We start from the raw sequence: 23,456 nt of genomic DNA, 5'->3' as shown, positions 1-23,456 counted from the left end.
AATACTGGTGGATTAGAGGTGCTAATCTTACCCTTTTATATTAAGCCATTGTAATCCAAAGCACACAGAGATACAAAGATACATGGGTAAACAATAATGATTCCATGCTGATTAATTTCCTATTAGCAGGAAAGCTTAGTCTTTGAGGGAGAATGGGAGAGTGGAGAGAAAGATGGCTGTCTTCCACTTTCCTCACCTTTCATTGGATTGGTGTTGGAGGGGCTGTTCCTGATTTGGAGGAGGGTCAACAAAACCAGTGTAAGGAGGGACAGAAAAGGACAGGCTGGTGGAGGCAGGGTGAAAAGAGCGCTGGGCTGGAGGGAAGTCTGTAGAAGGTGCTATGGAACTGCACACCTGTATTTGTGAGAAGAAGAAACAGCAGAATTAAAGCAGGTAGGTGACAGATACCAAGAAAAGCAAGGGGACCATGATACAGCTGTTGGGTGGTTGTGAAGTAAGACCTCAGTCCACCTGATTCTAGACTCCTTGATTTTTCTGCAACACAGCTACCTTTCTAATAACTCCTCATTGTGATGTTTTGGAGTTTATCAAAGGGGAGGAATTTCTCTTAAATTTGAATGAAAAGAAAGTGGGGCCAGAACGCATTCACTTAAAGTCGCTAGTTTAGTGCAATTACGTGTATGCACATTGCGTTCGAACTGGCTTCCCATTGCCCAAAAATAGCATGCCATTGCCCGAATTTGCATGTGGCAGTCTATCACGCAATAACGTGAAACCACACAATTGTGTTCGGACTGACTTCCCATTGCCTGAATTTGCGTGTAGTGGGTTATCACGCAATAACGCTAAACCCCATGATTGCATTCAGATTGCCATTGGATTATACTTCCAATTTCCCTTGTCTGATAAACTCCTTTGTCATCCATCTTTCTAATAACTCCTCATTGTGTTACTTTGTCATCCATCTTCTGCCATTTGTTCAAATTGTCTTGCTTCCATTTGATATCTTATGAATACTGCATTTTCTTCAAATAACTGAAGTACAATAACTTTTCATCCCAAGGAAAATGGATAAAGAATTTTCCATACAGCAGCCTTCTCCAGTTTTGCGCCCTATAAATATAAGCATCTGGAGGGCATTAGATTATATATAGACTACATACTCCCAAGAGATCTTCCATTGCCCCAAACCTGAAAAGTTACTTGTTTGGACTACAATGCTCAGAGCGCCCTGGGTATTCTGGATGTTGTAGTCCAAACATAACTTTGCCAAGCTCTCCTGAAACCAACAACAATGGAACAGCAGGATGGGAATTTGAATACACCACACCATACCAACAGCATTCAGAAATATCATTCTGGGATTCTGTTCAATAATTAGCTAAAGCTATTTAAAAGAATTTACATCCTTCCCAAAAGGAGAGTAACTTTTTTCCCTAGCAAAACTCATGACCTGTTAGCCTCAAGCAATACTTTAACCCAACAGAGCATCAGAGGCATGTTCGTTTACAAAACTATTTAAGATCAAGAGGGAAGCAGGAGACCTCTCTCACTAATACTTATGTGCCTAAAATGTCAACTAGATGTTCAACCAAATCTTCTGAAGTGTCTCTGTCTTGACCATTCACCCAGTTGACCCACATTGGTAATCAGTTGTAAGGCTGTATATGTAACTGTAAAAATATTCTGCTGTACCAGCAAAGAACAAGTTATATGGACACCACTATCCAGTTCCACATTTTGAGGGGAAGCTTGGGCAAGATACCCTCACAGTGTGCGGTCTTTCTTGAATTGATCTATTCCTGCTCACTGCAATCACTGCTGCCATTTACTTTCCCCTCTCCATTTACTCCCAATCTTCACCACTATCTAAATAGAGAAGGCAAGACAGATGGACGCGGTTCCTGCTCACTCCTATTACTTCTCGTTTGCCTCCTGACACAGGGTAGGAGAACATATAGCAAAAAAGCAGAGTCTGGAAACATTAGCACTAAGGTGAACACACTGAAATTAAGTAGTTAAAAGAAAAGTTGCTAATGATAAAATGTTTAAAAAAATTAAAAATGTATGTATACTCAAAGAATTAATTTTAAATGACTAAAAAATGGACAAATATTGCCCCACTCTATATTTCTTCCAAAAACTGCCGTGATTAATTAGAGTAATGTGAAACATTAATTATCATTTAAAAATAAGCTCATAGACATTGAAATTTTAATGTTTAAACCACTAGGTTTTTTCTTCAATCGCTGTTATATATTTAAAATGAATTATTTCCACACCCTGGCAAAAACCAAGAAGAGGATGGGAGTATCCCTGCTGGAATGTGCCACCTTGGCTTGCAGCTTTGGATACCATACTGTGGGAAAGGGAGGATATAAAATAAATAAATCTGTGACACACTAGATGCAAGACAATACCAGTCTCTGGTGTCTGTCCTAGGTATGGTTACCACCACAATTGGTATGTCAACCTTCCAAATACTCCTTATACATAGAATAAGGCTCAGAGATATTCCACAAAAGGAGTTCACCTGCATCCCAGACTAACTCTGTCAAGGAGACATAAAAAAGCAAGACAGGCAAAAATGGCAGGTGCCACTCACTGTAGGAGGGTATTTATACAGGGCGGCATTGCCTCGATGGATCTCAGCCATTGACTGCATATCAGCATCTCTTGCATTCACTAGTCGCAAGTAAAGCTCAGCTTTGCCAACCTGTGGAGATGAAACAAAGTCAGCTCTAGTTAGATGAGTGTTAAAAGATATGCAAACACAAGTCAATGAGAGGTTGAAATAATTTTGGTTTGTTTCAGTCTTCTGAGAATTAGTCATCATCCTGGGAAAAACATCAATAGTGTTGTTTTTGTGCTGCAACTAACATGGCTACCCTTCTGTAAGTTGTTACTCTGGGAAAATATTTATTAAGTGGAGAGGATTTGAGTGGAAAACTGTCTAAGATCATAGTCACCTAAAAGAGATGCTACAGAGAATGGAGGAACTCAGTATGAAGAACTGAAATAAATGGTTCATCAAGACCTCCCTGAGACAAACAGCAGGATGCTTTCTTAATGCTGCACAGAAAAGAGGTGTTACCAGTAAGAATCCTGTTTTGAGAATCTACTTTGATCTTTATTGAAAGTCCTTACCTGAGGCACACCATTCATCTGTTCCACAGTAAGGCCTGGCTTTACAGGAAACACCCGGATAGGTACCTTCCATCGCCCACTCATCACTTGATGCAGTTGGTCAAAAATTTTGATTTTGGCCCATCCTCGGGGAGCCAAGTTCTGTATTTCTAGCCCATAAGCATCAAAGCCTCCAGAGGCTTGCAGTTCAGTTACAAGGTCAATAGAAGTTGAAGGGAGGATTCTGAAAAGCAATTAAGACAGATGAACTCTACACCAACATCCTGAGATTGAACGAGTTGCAGAGCTTGGAAATTTTACTTTTTTGGACTACAACTCCCAGAATCCTATAACAAGTATGGCTTTTAAAAAGTAATATTGCCAAATTCTGGCCTTCTAGGGATGCTTCACAACCTATAGTGGTAGAGGCTATTTTTGTTTAGATGACACTCATTTAACTATGAAGAGGCAGGATTTGTCAGGTGCAAAGTTGAATTGAAATAAAGCATTTAATGGGAAACTAGATACCACATTATACTCCAGGGAAAGTAGGACAAGGCTCTCAAAAGGTTCTTTCTTAAAACATAGTTAGACTTCATAATAAAAACAAAGTAACGTATCAAGCCCAGAATAAACTGAAAGAAAGAGGGCACCATATGGATAGCCAAGGAGGACACTGTTGGAACTTTACAAATATTAAACAACTGCAGAAGTATATGCTTCTCTTAGCCATCAGTCCCATGTGTTGGCAAAGCTATATTTGATTTGAACACAGTTTTGGAAGAGATAAACAGTCAGAATAATCCATGCCATAGTATTTTCGACTTCTATGTACAGTTGTGGAAACTGGACAGTGAATAGCATTTAGCATTTAGCAATAGCATTTATGTTTTTATACTGCTTAATAGTAAACTCAGCATTCTCTAAATGGTTTAAAATCTGTAAGTCAATTGCCCCCAACAAGATGGGAACTTACTGACCTACAAAAGGAAGGCTGAGTCAACATTGGAGTCCTGGGATTGAACTCATATCTTTGTGGCTGCAGTACTGGCATTTAACCATTGCACTACCAGGGCTCCTTAAAAAATGAAGAAAACTGACATAAAAAGAGTCAACTCATTTGAAGAGTGGTACAAGATTTGCTAGATCTATTCCAGCCCTATATAGACCTGACACCGTCCCCAGGGCACCATGATGCCATGCATCGCTTCAGATGGCATGCAGCATCATGGCGTGCCTCTGACGCTGCGGCCAGATGACGCAGGGCCAAAAGGATGCCATACAGCTGCACCGCCATGGCTATGGCACCCTTTGGCTCCTTTTTGTGCCTGCCAAAGGCCAGATTGGGGCCACAACATGAGGTTGCCGCAGCCCTGATCCGGTCAGGAAAGGGGTGGTCTGTAGAGCCCCTTATTTGCCAGAAAGATAATTTTTGCCAAAAAGTCAAATAAGTTGGTCCAAGAGTAAAAGATGCCTGAACTCTAACTCAAAGTCTAACTCATCCTCCCATCTCCCCCTCATTTCTTGCGCTAATCTGCCCAAAATTTTAGTGTATTCTTATTGGACAGTTTTAAATTTGGATGTTTAATCTCTTTTTATGGGTTGATCACTGTTTTTATGATTGGGGGGAGGGTTGGGGTTTGGGAGTTTTTTGACTGTAATTTTAATTGTTTGATGTTTTAATTATACTGTTGGAATCTGCTTTGATTCCTTTGTGAAAAAGCGAAATACAATTAATTATTATTATTATTATTATTATTATTATTATTAAGTCAAAATGGCTGGGCATTGGCTATTGTACTTTCAAATATAATAAGATAACATGACTCACAGGAAAAGATGATAAGGTTTGGTAAAGGGAAAAGCAGAAGGAAAAGTCAGAGACCACATCACTAATGGATTGATTTGGTCAAGAAAGCCACAGCCCTGAGTTTGCAGAACCTGAGCAAGCTTGTTGAAGACCACTGTTCCTGGAGATCTCTCACTCATAGGATCACTACAAGTCAAAGCCAACCTCATGACAAATTACAACAAATATACATTTTATAAACAAAAAACAAATAAAGCCAACCATTGACACTCACCTTGGGACTGGCTGCCTGGCTGCTAAGATGGCACAACACCCTCTTTGCCCATCCATGACATACTGTGGAGACTGTCCCATATCTGAGGAGACAATGGGCAGTGGAGTGGGCTTGCCCAACTCTTGTCCATTACGGTACAGGGCAGAGACAAGGCAAACTTGATAAAATGTGGGATCCAGGCCCAAGAGAAAATCATAAAATATCACAAAACCAGACCTGCAAAAACAGGAGAATGTGTCATACTTGTGTAGTACTGTTGTTGTTATATTTATTCACATCTTCCTTTCCCTCTCAAAATTGAGACTCAAAGTCGCTCACAATTTAAAAGAAGGCAATTAAAAATATACAAAATTTCACCTTAAAATAGAATCAATCTTTTAAAAACATTAAAACAATTCATACTCTAGTTACGGTATGTACTCATCTATAAGTCAAAAAATGTATGCCAAAATATTGACCCCAAAATCCTGGGTCGACTTGTAAATGGGACAATACAATAATCCTGCTCAGAAAGTTCCTAAGAGAAGTGCCATCCACTATCCCATTCTCCTTACTTTGGCAGCACTGCCCAGGCAAGAAGACAGACTATGTGCGTGTCTGCTGTTGGTTTGCTAGAGAGATTCAAAAGTCCTGCTGAATTTGCAAGGAAAGAGGGTGTGTTTTTGTGTGTGTGTGTGTGTGTGTGTGTTTGTTGCTGGTTTGCTAAAGAGATTCAAAAGTCATGTTGCATTTGCAAGGACAGTGTGTGTGTATGGCGACTGGTGCTTTTCTGATGCCCTTGCTTTGTCCTTTACATCTTTTGTTACGTGCCCCTAAATTGTACCCATGACTTATCCATGGGTCATATCAAAATCTACAATTTTGGCCCCAAAACCTGACCTCAATTTATACATGAGGCCAGCTTCTATATGAATATACGGTAAAAAAATATAATACAATTAAAAAGCTATTCTTAAAATTGCAATTAAAATGATACAGCATTTTCTAGCCCATTCTTTAAAAACTTTGTTTTAAAAGCTTCTCTGAATAAAAAGATTTTAGTCTGCTGACAGAAGGAAAACAAGGAGGGGGCCATTTGGGCCTCTATAGGAAGGGAGTTCCAGAATATAGGGGCAGCCACTGAGAAGGTTCTCTTTCATGTCACCATTCACTGTGCTTGTGATGCTGGTGGGACAGAGAAAAGAGTCTTTCCTGATGATCTCAGAGTCCAGATCAGCTCAACAGGGTCTGCCAGATTATTATTTATTTATGTCATCACTGTACATGGTGCTTTACAAGTAAAAGAACAACAAAACAGTTGCCTGCCCTTATGCCTAAAAATCTAATTAAGACATGACACAAAAGGAAAAGAGGATGGAAGTGCAAGAAGGGGTAAATTCCCCTACTAGTGTTGACCAGGCAGGCCCAGCTCCATCGTGGCTAGCCTGAAGAAGAAGAGCCCTCCCTCCAGTCCATCTGCCTTGGTCCAGGCCTCAGAGGGAGAGAAGAATGCTGGACCTGATCCCCTCCCCCCCACCATTCCCTTCTCCTTTTGTATCGCGTCTTTTTAGATTGTAAGCCTGAGGGCAGGGAACCGTCTATTATCCCCTCTGTTGTAAGCCGCCTGGATTCCCAGTGATTGGGTGGCATATAAATAAATCCTATTATTATTGTTGTTGTTGTTGTTGTTGTTATTATTATTATTATTATTATTATTATTATTATTATTATTTTCTCAGACCTGAGTGGGTTCTGGAACATGCAAACCTGCTTGTGCCAAATCAAGCACTATGTGCTTAGAAGGAATGGTAATTGGATGAGGAAAGCTGAACACCTGCACTATATGTGATAGTGCCCATTATGAGCATTATATGCAACACTGAAGTCTAACAGTAATCCTCTTAGTAAAATCCTTTCTTAAGGATGGACAGTACAAGTAACCAGAAGAAAGAGAAAGAGAGAGAGAAAGAGAGAGACGTACGCTGGATCATATGGAGCTGGTCCCAGGGCATCAGAGGGATCCAGGAAATAACAGCTTGCCGCTCTGGCAGATGATCCCCTGGGGTCCTGTAACAGGCAGAAACTGGATTAATTTGATCAACACTGATCTTAATAATATAGATGCTTGCTGCCCCTAAAAAAACACCAGTCTTTTCAAAATATAACACCACAGTTTCAAATAAAATATTCACCCCCTCAGCAAAGTGGCCAGCATAATATTTAGTATTGGCACAACATGGCATACTTTGTACATATTTTTCCAATAAAAAGGGCATGGCAGACATGGTCTCTAGTCTAAACCTTTCAAGTTTCCACATGTGAGATTAATTTTATATGTGTATGTAGTTGTCTCCTGTAATTTGACTATCTCAGGCAAACCTAAATCCAGACTTGATGATCTGTAAAGCAGGGGCGAAGAATCTCAGATCCTGGGGCTGAATGATGCTTTCCTTGTGTCCCACTACTATCCTATGGGGTTCGTCAAATGGCCACACTGCCTTCCCCATTACACTACTTTTTTGGTAGTATTCCAACTTTTGTATGCCCCCCCCCCCCATTCTAAAAGGTTACAATGCCACCCTTAAGGTTTAGTTACTGGCAGTAAAAACTTTAAGATAAAATACTGTGATATTTATAGTCTATATAGGTAAATATAGTATTTATTATTGTGGCTTTGCCTCCACTCACCACTAAAATATGGCCTCTGAAGACTTTTCTGTATGGGTCTGATGGAGATTCCCCACCAATGCTGTCATAAGCAGTTTCCCTCCTCTTAGTCAGCTGGTTTTGGTCAGATGTTTCTGGCATAATAGCCTAGTAGGTCTTTTGATACAAACACTGAACACATTGTGAAGTTGAAGGCTTTCACGGCCGGCATCCATATTTTTTGTGAGTTTTTTGGACTATGTGGCCATGTTTTAGATGAGTTCCTGACATTTTTCCAGCATCTGTGGCTAGCATCTTCACAGAGGCTGGCAAAACATCAGGAATAAACTCTTCCAGAACCCAGCCACATAGCCTGGAAAACCCACAAAAAACTACTGAACACTTTGTGTGATAGGCCATTGATTCTCCAAGTCAACAGTCAAGCAAGACAAGATAAGTGCTGGGGTGACCTTAATACTCTACAGTGTTAGCAAAGAGCAGATCCAATATTTTCCTGTGGTTACTATGTAACAATAAATTCAGGTGAATAAGTCATTACCTAAATTAGAAACTTAAACACAGTACACTCTGCAGATTTCACAAACCACAGCCAAATACCATAGCAAGATGAGATGGAGGTTTGAGAGCGTTTCTCTAAACTACCATTCTCATGAAGAATGCAAAGCTTTTGGAACTGATACAAAGTTGGGTAACCAACCACTTGGATGAAAATTCCAAAATATTAAAAAAAAATAAACATACCTACTAATTATAGTTTCAATTCTCTAAATAAGTCTCCTGCAAAAGTATCTCCTGAATTCTCTCCAGAGAAAAAAGATACTCACTACATTGCTAGCTAGAAATCCAGTGTCAGGGAGACCATGAAGATGATGAGGTGGTGGTGGAGGTAGTGGCGGCAAAGAGGGAGCTATAGGAGGTGGTGATAGGGATGGCAGCCCTCTCCTGGGTCCTCGTGGTTTCATCCTCTCGGAGTCCTGTCTCAATCTGCCAATCTCAGCATACAACTGAGCCATCTCTGCCATATATCTCAGCTGCTGTTTAGCCAGCCCTGTGTCCAAAGATTCTGGTGAAAGGAAGAAAACAGCTCATTAATGGAACACACTATACATGGCTAAAGATATATATATATATATATAACTGAGACAAATTTCTGTGGAAAATGCTTGACAGTGCTAATATTGGTTAAATAATTTGGAAATTAATTTTGATGAGATTTTATGGTAACATGAAATATATTAATTTGCTACCATATTAATTAATTAATTTATTTATTAATTACCTAAAGCAAGTTCAAACTATTATTACATCTTTGCTGAATTGGCAACACCTAGTATTTCAGTTGTACCTTCTGAAAAACAAAATGACTGAAGAGATTATGCATCTTGCATATGAAGTCACTGGGACAATATTTTGTGAAACTTTGTTGTCACCAAAGATTTTTAAGGGGTATATTTTGTAATTAGCAATCTCCAGCCTCTCTCCAAATAATATTCTTGGAAAGTTTGGGTAAAGTAAAGAAAAAAGGACAAGGACATTTTTGGACACTCGACAATGTGCACATATCAGGTGAACTAAGAATGCCTAAGCTAACATAATGCAGCTGAATACCCAGGCCACTTCTTCCATCTTTTAGAATCATCATGGAAGTCAACTTTGTTCATCAGCAAACTGGTCCAGAGTCACTGTTTAGTGTGCAAATAATTAAAGAACATTCTGTCCTTCCTCCTGAAGCTCCAAAACGAAAAGACTCTCACAAAAGGTATTTCTAAGATGTAAACAGTATTCCCATCCCCTGATTATAAAGGTGGCTGCCTATCCTTCCCCCTGAAGCAGTATTGTTGACTATTATGAATCCCAAATTTCCTAGGCTGTTATCTTTGGCTCAACTACAGCAGTGTAGGCAGACCATCTACCATCTTCCATTCTCTTTCTGTCCTTCAGGATCTTTAACTTTAGTATTTCATCTTCCAGTCTCTGGTTCTCCAGCTCAACAGACAGGAGTTCAGCATCTAGACCCCGTGAAAAAGCACTGGGGCTGCTTTCATGTTCTGTAATGACAGCAAGGAAAGCCAGTGAACAACAAAGACAACTTGGAGAGGTATCAGAGGAAGGAATTATTTCTCAAGTTTTCTGCATTTACAAACAATATTCTTATGACATTTTGAAGGCTTACACATGTACTGTATTATATCATGTGTTTTCACAGGCAAGATGCTGCTGTCCAGCATAAGCAAATTCTCACATAGTCTAGAGCCAGCATGGCATAGTGGTTTAAGGGTTGAACTGTGACTCTGGAGACCAGCATTCAATTCCATGCTTGGCCATGAACCCCACTGGGTGATCTTGAACAAGTCACATGCTCTCAGCCTTAGGAAAAGGCAATGGCAAACTTCCTCTGAACAAATCTTGCCAAGAAAACCCCATGATAGATTTGCCTTAGGGTCACCATAATCTGGAAACTACTTGAAGGCACACAACACACACATGCACACACCCCCAAGGTTTTGTTCAGCTCAGAGGCAATGTGTAGAATCCAGGCCAAAGGGCTCAAGAAGAAACCTAGTCTGTGATACAAAATTGAAGTATGGGGAGAGGAGAACAGGGAAACAGATCTCACTCTTCTTCCTGCCCTTGTGTTCTGGCCTTGCTTCAGTTTTCTCCAGTCCTACAGCCTCTACTTGCAACTCATACATCTGACGAAGGATGTTGTGATCACTACCTCCACTCTGCACATAAGCCAAGTATACAGACCTGTAGGGATACACAAATGTACCATCAGCTTCCTGACAATATTGCTACTTTCTCTCCAACATGTTTCCCATGCCCTTATTAGTTGCATGTTAAGCAGAAATTCCAAAGTTGTCACTGTTGCTGGCATGGAAATTAATAATGGGGAAAGACTTGTTGTTATGAATTGTCCTCAAGTAAACTTTGACTTATGGCTATGAATGGGAGACCTCCAAGTCACCCTACCATCAATCGCCCTGTTCAGGTCTTGCAGACTCAGGTCTGTGGCATCCTTTCATGGAATCTGATCTTCTTCTTTTCATACTGTCTCATACTTTGTTAAATATTATTGTATTATCTAGTGAGCATGTCTTCTCATAATACGGCCAACTTACAACAGGCTCAGTTTAGTCACCTGGGCTTCTAGGGAGAGTTCAGACTTGATTTGTTCTAGGACACATTTATTGGTCTTTTTAGCAGTCTATGGCATCTATAGAACTCTTCTCCAGCAAAGAAGGTTTGAACATTTCTATCTTTTCTCTTACCCCATTAGCATCTCACTATCTGTTCCACACACTGCCCCTACCATTTCTTTGTACTTAATTTTGCTCTGAACACAGACAGAAAGCCTCTATTATTTTTAAGCTCTCTAGCTAACACGAGTTCATTCTGACTTTTCCCTTACAAGTATTGGCTATTTGTTTGCATTCCTCTTTGGTGATTTCCCCCTTCTCCTCTTTCTTATCTCTTTTAAATCTCAGTTTAAATTAAAGTTGTTTATACATTCACCCTGCTTTCTTTGGACATCTTCCCTTTTTTTTTGGCTACAGTTATTTACTATGGTGCCTTCAATATCTCACTTTTAAGAAACTGCCATTCATCGTCAACCTCCTTCCTAATAATAATTTCTGACCATGCAATCTTAAAAATCAATATTAACTCAGTATTTCCTTACACTTCCTAAAATCAGTTTTCTTAAGGCCCAGAGTCCATTTTGCAGCAGGTGAACTTCCCAAAATGGGACAGAGGGAAAGTTCCATAGGCAACAAACAATGGAATATATAATTAATCAATGTTTCTAATATTTCTCAGTTTACTGAAGCTATTGCCCTAACCAATCTTTCCACTTCCTCCATACTCACTGTATCTCTGAAGAGAGAGGACCAACAGCTGGTGGAAATGGCATAGATTTGAAGAAGACTTTATCTTCTGCCTTGTCTGTAGCATTGTCTGATTTTATCATGGTAGGGTGTTCTGGTTTACTCCTAAAAATAAACCCAGGAAATAAATATGGGAATATGTATAAAGGCCCCTTTGATTCTTCATGAAGTGTTCAATAATTTGGCTGAGGCACCTGCTTCAGGTAGCAGAAGCTGGCAGGAAGGGCTCAAATAGAAAGCTGGATAGTATACCATGAGGCCTGCTCTGTGCCCGTAATCTAGCCTGCTACTTTTAGGTATAGAAGAGGATGCTGTCTTACTACCAGCAGTGAGGAAATGTTCAATTACTGTACCAGTCCAGTTGGCCTTTTTATATTAGATGGGAATGGTTGCTATTTTGTTCTTTGCTTCAAGCAGCAAAAAATCTTGGCCAGTCCTAACAATGTTTGCTTCTCTTCCACCCTATGCCACCAAAGTTACAGATAATGAGACAAACCTCCTAGACTTTTTCTGATCTCCACACATTATGTACATTGGCCTGGCTTCCAAATCAGGATTATAAGCAATGAGTATGAACTAGGACTCCCGTGCACAAAACCCTGACACATGCACCACTGCAATTGGTTCTCTCCTTGGACCTTTACCTGTTCTCTGCTGCTACCTGCAGAAGTCCCACTTGTTCCTGCAGAGCATTCAAAGCTAGCTGGTTTTTTCCCTCCTGAGTATTGAGCTCCACTAGCAACTGTTCTATATGAGATGTAGCTGAGTTTCCTAGTCTGAGTTCCTCCAAGCGTTTGTGAATCTCTGGATAAAAGCAAAAACAGATACACATTAGAATACCTCACCCAAATCAACATATTTTCAGATGTTATCAGAATCACACTCGTGCTTAATTTTCATCTAGGCAAATAGGACATTGCAATTCCCAATAAAAAAAGTTTTGTCTCAAATTTCAAACAGAAATAGCTCTATGAGGTGGGCATTTTATACCTTTATTACATGATCAGTGTAAACCGTGTGGCTGAGTATTAACTACTTACTGTGTACAGGTTTTGTTTTTTTGCTTTTGTTTGCACAAGATGAAAATTGATTAGGACAAAAGGTGTCCAACAATTCTATAACATTTGTGTTGGTTACATCTTTTGAAAAGAAGGAGGACTTGATAAATGAATACAATATGGACATAAGTGCCACACAAAGCTATTTTAGCTTTATTTAAAAATAAAATTTAAAAATAGTGTGTAGATGGCACTGGTATTCTACAAAAATAAACTGTACAAATGTGCAATCATCTCCATAGTGTTGGAGAAACTATAAAACTAGAAGGGCACTTATTCACAAGTGGGTGCAGTGTATAAAGTTAAACCGTTTTGTGAAAGAGTAATTAATTAATGGCATCAATGGTCAAAATGTCCAGAGGGCTCAATATTTCAAGACAAAAATTAAACACAGAAGTACAAATAAATTATTTTAAGAGTACTTCTTAAGAGTACTTCTGGAGCTGTTTGGGGGATAAAGCAGACACAGACACAGACACACACTGCCTCCCTCCCTCCTCCTCTCAGCTCTTTCTGTCTCTTTCCCTTTGCAAACTCATTCTCTCCAACTGGAAGGAAGGGATTGGCTCCCTCTTTCTCTCTCGCGACTCTGTCACAGGGTTTTCTTGGCAGGTTTATTCAGATGTGGTTTGCCATTGCCATTTTCTGAGGAGGCTGAGAGAGTGTGACTTGCACCAGGTCACCCAGTGGGATTCCATCCCTGACTTCTAGAGTCATAGTCCAATACTCAAACCAAGTACAAGGTTGCTTTGGACTGATTTTGAATTGGTGAATTGCCTAAATAACGTGAAATAAGGTGTAATGAATGCACAAATAACATGAATTGACTAAATAACATGAAATAAAGGGTAATGAATGAACAAATAACATGAAATAAGGCAAAACCACGGGAACCGGAAGTAAGCCCCGCCAGAAGTGTAAAAAAGGTCACGATCCGATTCTGCCCTCACTTCGCTTGTGCAGGGATACTAATTCGAATTCTAGACTATAAAGGGTATGTACTCATATGATAATTTCTTTTGCATTTGCACTATTTTGGCTTTGGGATGGGTGCTGTGTTCTTCTGTGCATTTGATAACCATCCCTGTAATAGTGTTCATTTTCGAATTGGCCCTACTTTCTTTTCTTTTGAAACTGAGAGACATTCCTCCCATGTGATAATGTACTTGGTCTTATTCTAATTAACTCCACTTGGAAATCTTAAAACAAAACTGGATCCCAGTAGTACTTGTGGTTGTATTCTCTACATACTACCCTCTTTCTTTTCTCTAGAGCTAGTGGTAAGATGAGCTCTGGGTGCCAGTCCCATCCACTTTCTGATAAGTAACAGCTGCTTGAGCATCCTTTACTGTTTAATTGTACAGTTCATATTACTCTGTTAACCTAAACTAAAAGCAAGAGGCACCCACAGGAGGGTAACAATCAGGAATATGTTCTAACTTTCTTTTACCATTTTTCTGTTGTTCCAAGTGCTGGTTTCTGGCTTGGATATCAGCCAACTGGCGCTCATGCATTTCTGCCATTTGCTGTTGGCGCTGCCAATATTCTTGTTGGTGGAGTATTTGCTGGGTGTTGTCATTCTAAGGATCAAGAAAAGTAACAGGTCTAAACTATCATTTCTAGAATCAACTATGCAAAGCTTCAGAAGTAAGTGTCTCTAAAAGATGGTCCATGGTGAGCTAATTGTTGATTCCAGGAATGGTTGACTCAGCATATCCTCTACTGAAGGACTGTATTTTCAATGGACTTCGATGTGGTAAACTGGGTTCAGATCATCATTCATCTCTGAAGTTAAGTGGGCAAATCTCCATTACTCTCAGCCTAGAAAAATGGTTACACCGATGAGAATAAGGGACAGAGCCTTCTCAATGGTGGGCTCACAGATATCCCAGTTAATTTGTGCTTAGGCCTTTCAGTACAGGTCTTTAAGAAGGTATTGAAAAAAGTGTATGTTTTCACCATTTTTCCTTAAGAATGTGCATGGCTTTTGTGATTCATAGCAGTCTTCCAATTAGCAATAGGATCAGAATTGGGGGGAAATTTAGGGGGGTTGCAACTGCCAGAATCCCCAAACCATCATGGCCCCTCCCTACTTATCAAGATAAATAATAGATTTTTCAATAGCCATTTAAAAAGCAAAAAGGAGTCTCCTTTGTTGGCGCTTCCAGGAAGTGTTCCAAGACATTTTGCTGGTTGAAGCAAACAACAAGAGTACATATCTAGAACTCAATTGAAGTGGAAACAAAGCTTTGAAAAGTTGTTTTGTAGACTACAACTCCCAGAATACCTCAGCCACTGTGGATCAAGCTGCATGGCCATTGGCCAAGATGGCTGAAATATTTTGGCATTTGTAATATATGTTTCCAAGCTCTGCATTTCAACTCTTGTTACAAGTTACAGTTTCTTCCAGTGTGCCTAAGGGCAACAAGTAGCTGAAAGGGTCTATAGCAGGCTGATGGCATTTGGTTCTATGTCCTTCAGCATCTGTTCTCTGCAGTGGCTACCTCACTCTGCTTATTGATATGGGGACAGCCCTACACACACACACACACACACACACACACACACACACACTAAAATACACAACCCCATACCATACAAGGACCTAGCTCCAAACCTTTCAGTTATGGCTAGAGTGCTTGTAGCTAACCAGTGAAAGTCTACACACCTCCTCCATGGTCATCCTCCTACAATAATAGAACGATGCCTTTGTGGGGAAAAAAGTTACACATCAAGCATGACAAGCTAAAAACAAAAACAAAACTCAGACTCTTTCCATCAGTGGCATCTGGTGCTTCCCATGTCAGTGGGCCAGTGGATCTATACCAGGTTTCGTCTACTTTTAAAGTTGCTATCCAAGGTATTGGACTTATTTAGCAACAGGACTGAATACCTTGAAGGACTCCTTGAATTACGATCTAGAGTGGCTTTACCACACTACTGATAATGGGAGCAACCAGCCACTACTGCTTACAATTGTGTAGTATCTACATGTAACTTACTGGGTGGCGAATGATTCACACTCCTATGCTTATATCACTGAAATGTACTCATTCTTTGGGGATGTATTATATCATATGTAGAAATTGTTGCTTTACTTGAGTATGTCTACACAATGGTTCATAGTAATATATGCATCCCTGGTATTTCTTTGGCTCTATTACATTTTCTACAAATAAATATATTTGTTAAGCAGTTAAAAATGCTACCTAGAAGGGGAACAGCTACTTGGATGTCTGAAAGAGGAATGGAAGCTAGAAGTGGAAGAAGGTGATCCTAAGGTTGATGGGAGAGGTGAGGAGAGAAAAGAGGCTTTGTGTGAACTACAGGATGGAGACAGAAGCAAAGAAAATGGCTGGTAATCCCATTGGAAGAACAAAGAAGAGTAAGGTCCAAAACACACTGCAGAAATAGTCCAGTTTGAGACCAATTTAACTGCCCTGGCTCCAGGATAGGGAATTACGGGAATTGTAGTTTTGTGAGACATTTAGTCTTCTGTATCAGAGACTCTGGTGCCACAACAAAGTACAATTCCCAGGATGAGCTTTCATAGATTTAAATCCACTTCCTCAGATGCCAATTGCATCTGAGGAGGTAGATTTAAGCCTACGAAAGCTCATGCTGCCAACTTCTTTCTTTTAGTTAGTTTCAATGGTGCTACAAAATCTCTCTACGTACTGATTCTACAGACTAACACGTCTGTATCTCTGAATTATATAATTCCTAGGATTCCCTAGCACTGAGCCAGGGTGGTTAAAGTGGTCTCAAACTGGATTATTTTTGCAGAGTGTTTTGGACCTATGTTAAGAATAGAAGCAGACATTCACATAGAAGAATATTACAATAATTAAAGCAAAAGAAAATAATTCACTTTGTTTTCCACGGTTCAAATCCTTTCCTTCTAACTGTATGTGCCACAAAATGCCTTGCAGCTCTAGCAAAAAAAAAAATTTTTTTAATGTCCTGAAATGCTGTTTTACCTTTGTCTGGAGCATTCTGAATGTAGGAAGAGTGTCTTCCAGTGACATCCTCAGTTTCTGGAACTGCAAAAAGGAAATTTTCTTTAGTAGTATACACATTTTCTGGGTGTTGTTTAGGCCTGTCAAATTATTTTCTCACAAGACCGACAGTTTCAACAATAGGGATTTGGTTAAAGGCACAAGGATGTCAGGTGTTTATCACGCTAGTCAGTTATTTTGGGTTGTCCCATTCAAAAACTGCTTCACCTGTATTTGCAAAGATAGTTCAATGCTGATGCAGCTCTAGTGCTGGAGAAAAATCTGAATGTAGTGTCTGAATCTCAGTGTGCGAAATTTCTCATAAAGAAATTGGAGCTAACTTACTAATGTCCAAAAATGTTTTTTAAACTCATTCGTTTACCAAAATATGATCTAGACTGGTCTAAAAACCATGATACAGATTAATGAGGTGACAGGATGGGGTTTATCTTTAGGGAAAACAGGACTAAATTATAAATAAAGTAGGGTTTAAACCAGTATTTTCTCTCCTTTTTTGTGCAGTACCTCTTCAGTTAGTTTCTTCAACGTTTGACTGTTTGAAACACCTCCTGTAGAATCTAAGCTTCTTAAACCAGGTCCTTGTTGCTTGTATTCCTCATCTTCCAAGTTTCTTAAGTTATGCCTCTTTGGTTTTGATGCTTGTGGATGATGATACTGTTCCAAGAAAATTAAACAACAGGATAGAAAATAAAACTATTTGACAGTAGTGATTATGGTAGTTAGGGAAATAAATTTAGATTGAGGTGCAGATACAAGGAAGTTGGAATATCTAAATAAAGTCCTTCAAGGGAGCAGCTGTGAAATTTCCTAACAATCTTTCTTCTGAGAGAAAAAGGAACCATTGTGTGAGGAGAAAAAAGACCTTTAGGACTCTCCCACAAAGAGCAATATTGATGCTACTTAATGAAAGAAGAGAAGTATCCCAGAACAGATTAGGAATCTTGTATTTTTGCAGCCTTCCCAAATAGTTATTGTAGTCCATATGTTTTTTTCCTGAGGGTAGGAAATGCACTGCAGGAAAGCAGTGGCATCACTACCGCTGGCATCACCTGGTGTTAATTTCTGGTGTCATCCACACCCCTTGACCTCCTCCCATACCACATGATACAGAATCCTTAGTGATGTTTTTGTACTAATGTTACTAATAAATCATAATTCCCGTATATCACTGAATGTAATGGTAATAGTTGTGACATAAACAACTAGCAAAATTAAAATTGTGCATTTAAATTACAATATCATATGCAGTCTAAATGTATTTACATGCACATGATTTCATGTGGTTAAAGTTTAAATTTGGTAAGATGTGTGATGTTTTTAAAGAAAAATTTAAAAGAATAAAAAAATTAAATTAATTTTTAAAATTTAAAATTTATTTTTTAAAAAAAATCTGAGGCCTCTCCTTTCTCTTCCCACTGAGCTTCATCCCATTCACACCATTTCTCCAGTATTTTAAAGGGACACAGGTGAGCACCACAGCCCATTTGTGCCCAAAGGTAGATGTTTGGTGAGCAGTGGTGTCACCTTGCCTTAAGGTATCACCTGGTACCATCCGCACCCCCCACACACACACACCTCCTAATGATGCCCCTGCAAGAAAGTGACAACTCCCCAGAACTCAAATTACAAGAGTTTCTCCAAGGAAAAGGAAATGTGACACAAGCCCATAAATCGCAATAGTGGTGTCACTAGGAGGGTGCGGAAAGTGTGGTCTGCACCAGGTGACACCCGGGGGCGGTGTCACCCAGTGGGGTGGTACACCTGGTATGGCTGCTGGGTGAGTGAGAAAGGCCGTCGCAACCCTATCTTGCTTGCCCAGCAGCTGCAGCAGTCCCTTCCATTTGGCCTTTGGCATGGCTGTAGTCACACTGGAGCCCAACCAGACCTCTGGGGAACTGGCATTGCCCCCTCCAGCAGCAGTGGCTGCTGGGGGGGGGGGGCAATACTGAGGCAAAAAGACAAAAAGTTTTGACTTTTTGTCAAAACTTCAGAATCCAGTCAAATGTGCCTTTCTAACCTTACCATGAGAGCCAGCATGGTGTAATGGTTTAGGTATTAGACTCCCAGAAACCAGTGTTTGAATCCCTGCTCAGCCATGGGTACTCCATGAGTCATCTTGAGCAGGTCACACTCTCTCAGCCTTAGACAAAGGCAACAGTAAACCTTCTCTGAATAAATCTTGCCAAGAAAACTCAATGATAGGATCACCATAAGATGCTAGTTAACTTGAAGGCATATCATATTGTCAGTTCTATCTGTTTACTTATTTTCTTTGCCATTGTGCAGTGGTTGCCTGTTCTGGTATCTAGCATCACTTACAGTAGCCGTTTCTCGCCCAATGCAGAATCTTTCCATGTGCTTCTCTAAGAGTTGACTGGAGTGAAAGCCCATCTCACAGTTGGGACAGTGAAAAACCACCGAGTCTGTCATCATGAGGAGTGTGCTACAGAGAATGGTATTTTTCTGGAAGATATTGCCTGCTTGCTCTTCTGTAGAGAGAAGGGCTATGCTGGCATGTAACGTTTCTCAGTTGCTATGTTGGTAACTGGGGTGTGGTGCCAGCCTGCCAAAATAATGGAGCAACGTAGCACAGAGGGGCTGGGACTATCACCATAGCAGTGGCTACTGTTTGTGTTTGCAATTGTGGGCTGGGATAAGTAAAACTTAGGAACTTGTAAGAAAGAAGGGTGTTTTGTGTTTTTTTCTTTTAATGGTAGTTTTCAAAGGGAGGATGATGTGTATGCTGGGGTAGGAAACCTCTGGTTGTCCAGATGTTTTGGACTGTGGCTCTTACAGCTCTTTACCATTTATCATGCTGGGTGGAACTTCTGGGATTTGACATCCAAAATATCTGGAGAGCGGTTTTCTATCCTTGCTGTACCTGGCCTAATGGTAAGAAGAGAATTTACAGTATTTCCACTCTGGTCTTCCATCTTGGTTTAGTGATACTGCAAGATGGTATACAAATGCCTTGGGAGGGGGGATACTTAAACTGATACACAGCAAAAAAATATTAGAGATGGGAATGGTAGATAATGAAATAACTAAAATAAACATAACGCATACATAATGCATCTAGGCTGCATCAACACATCAGAATTAATACAGTTTGAGACCACTTTAAGTGTCACAGCTCCACCCTATGAAATCCTGGGATTTGCATTTGTTTGTGGCTCCAGAGCTCACTGGAATAATATCTAAAAAAACAACTACAAATCCCAGAATTCAATTTCATTGAGCAATGGAAGTTAAACTACATGAACTCTGCAGTGTAGATGCAGGCTTAGTGTACAAGTGGTATTACAGTACTAGAAAACTGTCAATGCAGGCTGAGAATCTGTAAAGAGGAGTAGTTAGGAAGAGTTTCTGCTCCGTTGGACAACATTTGCCTTTCTTTCTTATCTTATATGATGAAAAAGGTCAGAACTCAATGTCCTGGACCTTGTACAGCTGCCAGCTAGCTGCTTGCAAATATTCTGCTACCAACTACAGCTTGGAAAAGTTATTTTGTGGATAAAAGTTTCCAGTATCTTCTAGCCAACATGACCATGCTGCTTAGGGGATTGTGGGAACAGTAGTCTAAAGCAATGATTTTTCTGATATTACCTACAACAATCACAATTATTTACACTTTTTTCATCTTCTAGAAAGAGGAAAGAAATGTTAGGCACAAAGGCAAAATTTAAATAAACTCCCACTTCCAGTTACATTAATTTCCCATTCATGTCCTTCACACTCTGCCCATTGCAGCATCTTTTCTGTCAAACTGCTTCTTCTTGGCTTGGACATAGCAATGCAGAAGGAAACTGCTCTGGATCCTGGTTTCCCTCTCACCTATTCCCATGCATTGGGGAATTCAAGATTTGGAAGAAAAGGAATCAGGGAAGTCAATTGGTCCCCCTTGAAAAAGCACCCCAGAGTCTATCCCATGGCATAAAGCAGAGTGACACTTGCATTTGAATCTGGTTCGGCTGGAAATACCAGCCACAGTCCCAGAACTCAGAAAATTTGGCTTTTGGGATTGCAAATCCCAGAGTCCCCAAGCCAGAACAATACTGCTTGGGGATTCTGGGACTTAGTACACAGAGAGAGAGAGAGAGAGAGAGAGAGAGAGAGAGCCAGCATGGTGTAGTAATGTAGTTTGAGTGTTGGACTATGACCCAGGAAACCAGGGTTTGAATCCTGGCTTGGCCATGTCAACCCTCTGGGTGAGCTTGCGCAAGTGACACTCTCTCAGCCTCAGAAGACGGCAATGGCAATCCTCCTCTGGAGAAATATGCCGGGAAACAGCATGGTAGGTTCATTTTAGGGTGGTCATAAGTCAGAACTGATTTGAAGACACACAACAACAACAGTCCTGTGGCCTCACAAAGGATGGAGACATACTGGATTGCAAAGGAAGTGTATTTGTTGCGATGCAAATGGAAGTTAAATCTCCCAGTTGCCACAGAGCCAGAAGGAGGAGGTGCCGGCTTGCATGAATTATTATTTATTATTAACATTTATTTATACAGCGCTGTAATGTTTGCACAGCGCTTTACATAGTAGGGATCAAATAAAATAAGAAAAAGAATAAAAAGCAACCAAGCGGTGCACAGTCTAAAACAACATTACATAATTAAAACATCTCTAAAATATAATAAATAAGTTAATAAATAAAATACATTGTATGCATAGTACACAATGAAGACAAAGTAAGCAGCAGATTAACAACCACTCCATACCATCTGAATTAAGAACCACCATTACAAAATGCAGGGCTGTAAGTTATAACATGTCCATATATATATATATATTTTTCTCCTGTATGGTTTTTAACACCTGGTCTGATGAAGAAGCCAGTGGGGCTTTGAAAGCTTGCAACAGGTATTTTGTGCATTTTGGTTGGTCCCATAAAGGTATAATTGGTAGGTTTGGGATTTTATTGAACAATCCAAGTAATTCTTCCAAGTTTGGGCGTCGCCTCGGTGGAGAATCAGAGGCTGAAGTGGATAACCAAAGCTGATACAGACGTTGCTCAAAGCAACAGCAGAGTTGCAAGGAGTCCCTGTTGCAGCCAAGGTCCCTCCACCACAAGGAACACCCTCCTCCTCCCCTGGCTTGCCACAGAACATCACCGCCCCCAAAATGTGGGTGGCATGAAAAGCAGGAAGAGTCCTGGAGCTCATTTGTTTATCTTTGCAACCACCATGCATTGCGCTCCAGAAATGAGTTTTCCTGCATTTTCTGATTCATTTTCCTGGGCCAACATTAAAATTGCTAAATCCAAAGACAGCTGGAAACTCAGAGGCATTTGTGCACTCTCCTTAAAAGTCAAAGGAACAGTCGCCTTCCCAGAGCCACTACTACCTTACTAGCAGGCGCTGAGAATCCGGTCTCCTGGAGGGGAACTCTCAACTCATACTCTGGTTTCTCTTCAGATCGTATAAATCTTTCGCCTTTTACTAAAGATTTCCGTGGAGAGGAACATTTATGAGTTTGTAACCAATTTTTTGAGGCTCCACTTCGGTGGAGCTGTCTTTCCCAGTATCAAAAAATAGATCAGACTTCAATACATCTGTGGCTTTATACCAAAGTTTGCAATTCTGAGTGTGTGGCTGTATCCAAACTGTTATGCTCTAAGGCTATAACAAAGAACAGTTCCCAGAATTCCCTAGCATTGAGCCATGTGGCACTTAAAGCGGTATCAAACCAGATTATTTCTACAGTGTGGATGCAACCTGTGAACTAGGTAACAGAACTAGGATTTGTGTGGAGTGAAAACTCAGGCTATTGAGATGCATCCCAGTTCCTTCTTTAGTTATAGTTCAGATGGTATGGAAGAGTGTTCATGCAGGCGAATCCTTGGGATTCAAGACAATTGAGATCTCAGTAGCTTTTTGTCCCGTTAATGGAATTTAAAGTTCAATTCCTGGACTGAATCTCCCAGTATCCACATGGCCAGAACAGAAGGAGGAAGGGCCCAAGTGCATGTAGACCCTTCCATATGAAAACTACTGTATTAAAGGGGAGAGGGACTTACTACCTGTCTCATTTTCTATTAGTTTTGAGCACTAAATACCTGCACCGTGCGGTGAAATAAATGGCTCTGAAATTCAGAGATTTATCATTATTTCTGCAACCCTTGCATGTTGCATCATGAGATACAATAGGAAGTAAGGAGATAGTTACACTCAAATAAATAATAATGATTCATTCAAGAAGGGAGAATAAAAATGTGGGTTTATTTTAAGTCTACATATAGCGTGCATAGTTTGCAAAAAGGAAAACCCTTATTTTTAAGACTCAGATTAAAAATGAGTGCACACACAGGTTGCTGTCACACTGCAGAATTAATGCAGTTTGATACCGCTTTAACTGTCATGGTATCCTGGGATTTGTAGTTTGTTGTGGCACCAGAGCTTTCTGACAGAGAATGCTAAATCTCTCACAAAACTACAAACCCCAGACTTCTATAGCTTTGAGCCACAGCAGTTAAAGTGGTGTCAAACTGCATTAAATGTAGATGCAGCCACAGTTGCATTCACTAAGGGCACATATGCATTGTGGAAATAATGCATTTTAACATCACTTTAACTAGCACCATATGTAATCCTGAAATTTGTAGTTTTACAAGGTTTTTAGCCTTCTCTTTCAAAGAGTGCTGTGGTGCCTCACAAAACTATGGATCCCAGG

General features: G+C 40.1%; 2 protein-coding genes and 1 non-coding gene across 5 annotated transcripts in view; 2 read left to right on the top strand and 1 right to left on the bottom strand.

Moving 5' to 3' along the window:
* CCDC17 (coiled-coil domain containing 17) overlaps nt 1–23,456 on the bottom strand; it is a 48,863-nt gene that overhangs the window by 23,932 nt on the left and 1,475 nt on the right. For all 3 annotated transcript variants that reach the window (XM_089514995.1, XM_089514996.1, XM_089514997.1), the window contains exons 2-15: nt 19,101–19,667; nt 17,286–17,435; nt 16,743–16,805; nt 14,213–14,342; nt 12,349–12,508; nt 11,687–11,809; nt 10,435–10,568; nt 9,731–9,865; nt 8,642–8,880; nt 7,132–7,217; nt 5,172–5,387; nt 3,109–3,331; nt 2,567–2,677; nt 197–354 (exon numbers count right to left, since the gene is read on the bottom strand). In XM_089514995.1, coding sequence (XP_089371121.1) covers nt 197–354; nt 2,567–2,677; nt 3,109–3,331; nt 5,172–5,387; nt 7,132–7,217; nt 8,642–8,880; nt 9,731–9,865; nt 10,435–10,568; nt 11,687–11,809; nt 12,349–12,508; nt 14,213–14,342; nt 16,743–16,805; nt 17,286–17,435; nt 19,101–19,214 — 2,042 coding nt within the window. In that variant the 5' untranslated portion in view covers nt 19,215–19,667. The remainder of the gene's footprint in view (nt 1–196; nt 355–2,566; nt 2,678–3,108; nt 3,332–5,171; nt 5,388–7,131; nt 7,218–8,641; nt 8,881–9,730; nt 9,866–10,434; nt 10,569–11,686; nt 11,810–12,348; nt 12,509–14,212; nt 14,343–16,742; nt 16,806–17,285; nt 17,436–19,100; nt 19,668–23,456) is intronic.
* On the top strand, nt 22,182–22,297 carry LOC149316192 (U5 spliceosomal RNA). The gene has a single exon (XR_016280759.1). It is a non-coding gene; the product is annotated as a U5 spliceosomal RNA (small nuclear RNA).
* The window catches only part of KIF2C (kinesin family member 2C), a 36,409-nt gene continuing 35,143 nt past the window's right edge, over nt 22,191–23,456 (top strand). The window contains exon 1 of the mRNA XM_089515001.1: nt 22,191–22,257. Coding sequence (XP_089371127.1) covers nt 22,254–22,257 — 4 coding nt within the window. The 5' untranslated portion in view covers nt 22,191–22,253. The remainder of the gene's footprint in view (nt 22,258–23,456) is intronic.

The sequence above is a fragment of the Sceloporus occidentalis genome, unplaced genomic scaffold (genome assembly GCF_023333645.1).
Source record: "Sceloporus occidentalis isolate IW3139 unplaced genomic scaffold, rSceOcc1.0.p SCAF_3, whole genome shotgun sequence".
Classification (NCBI taxonomy): Eukaryota; Metazoa; Chordata; class Lepidosauria; order Squamata; family Phrynosomatidae; genus Sceloporus; species Sceloporus occidentalis.
This window is presented reverse-complemented; position numbering and strand designations above follow the sequence as displayed.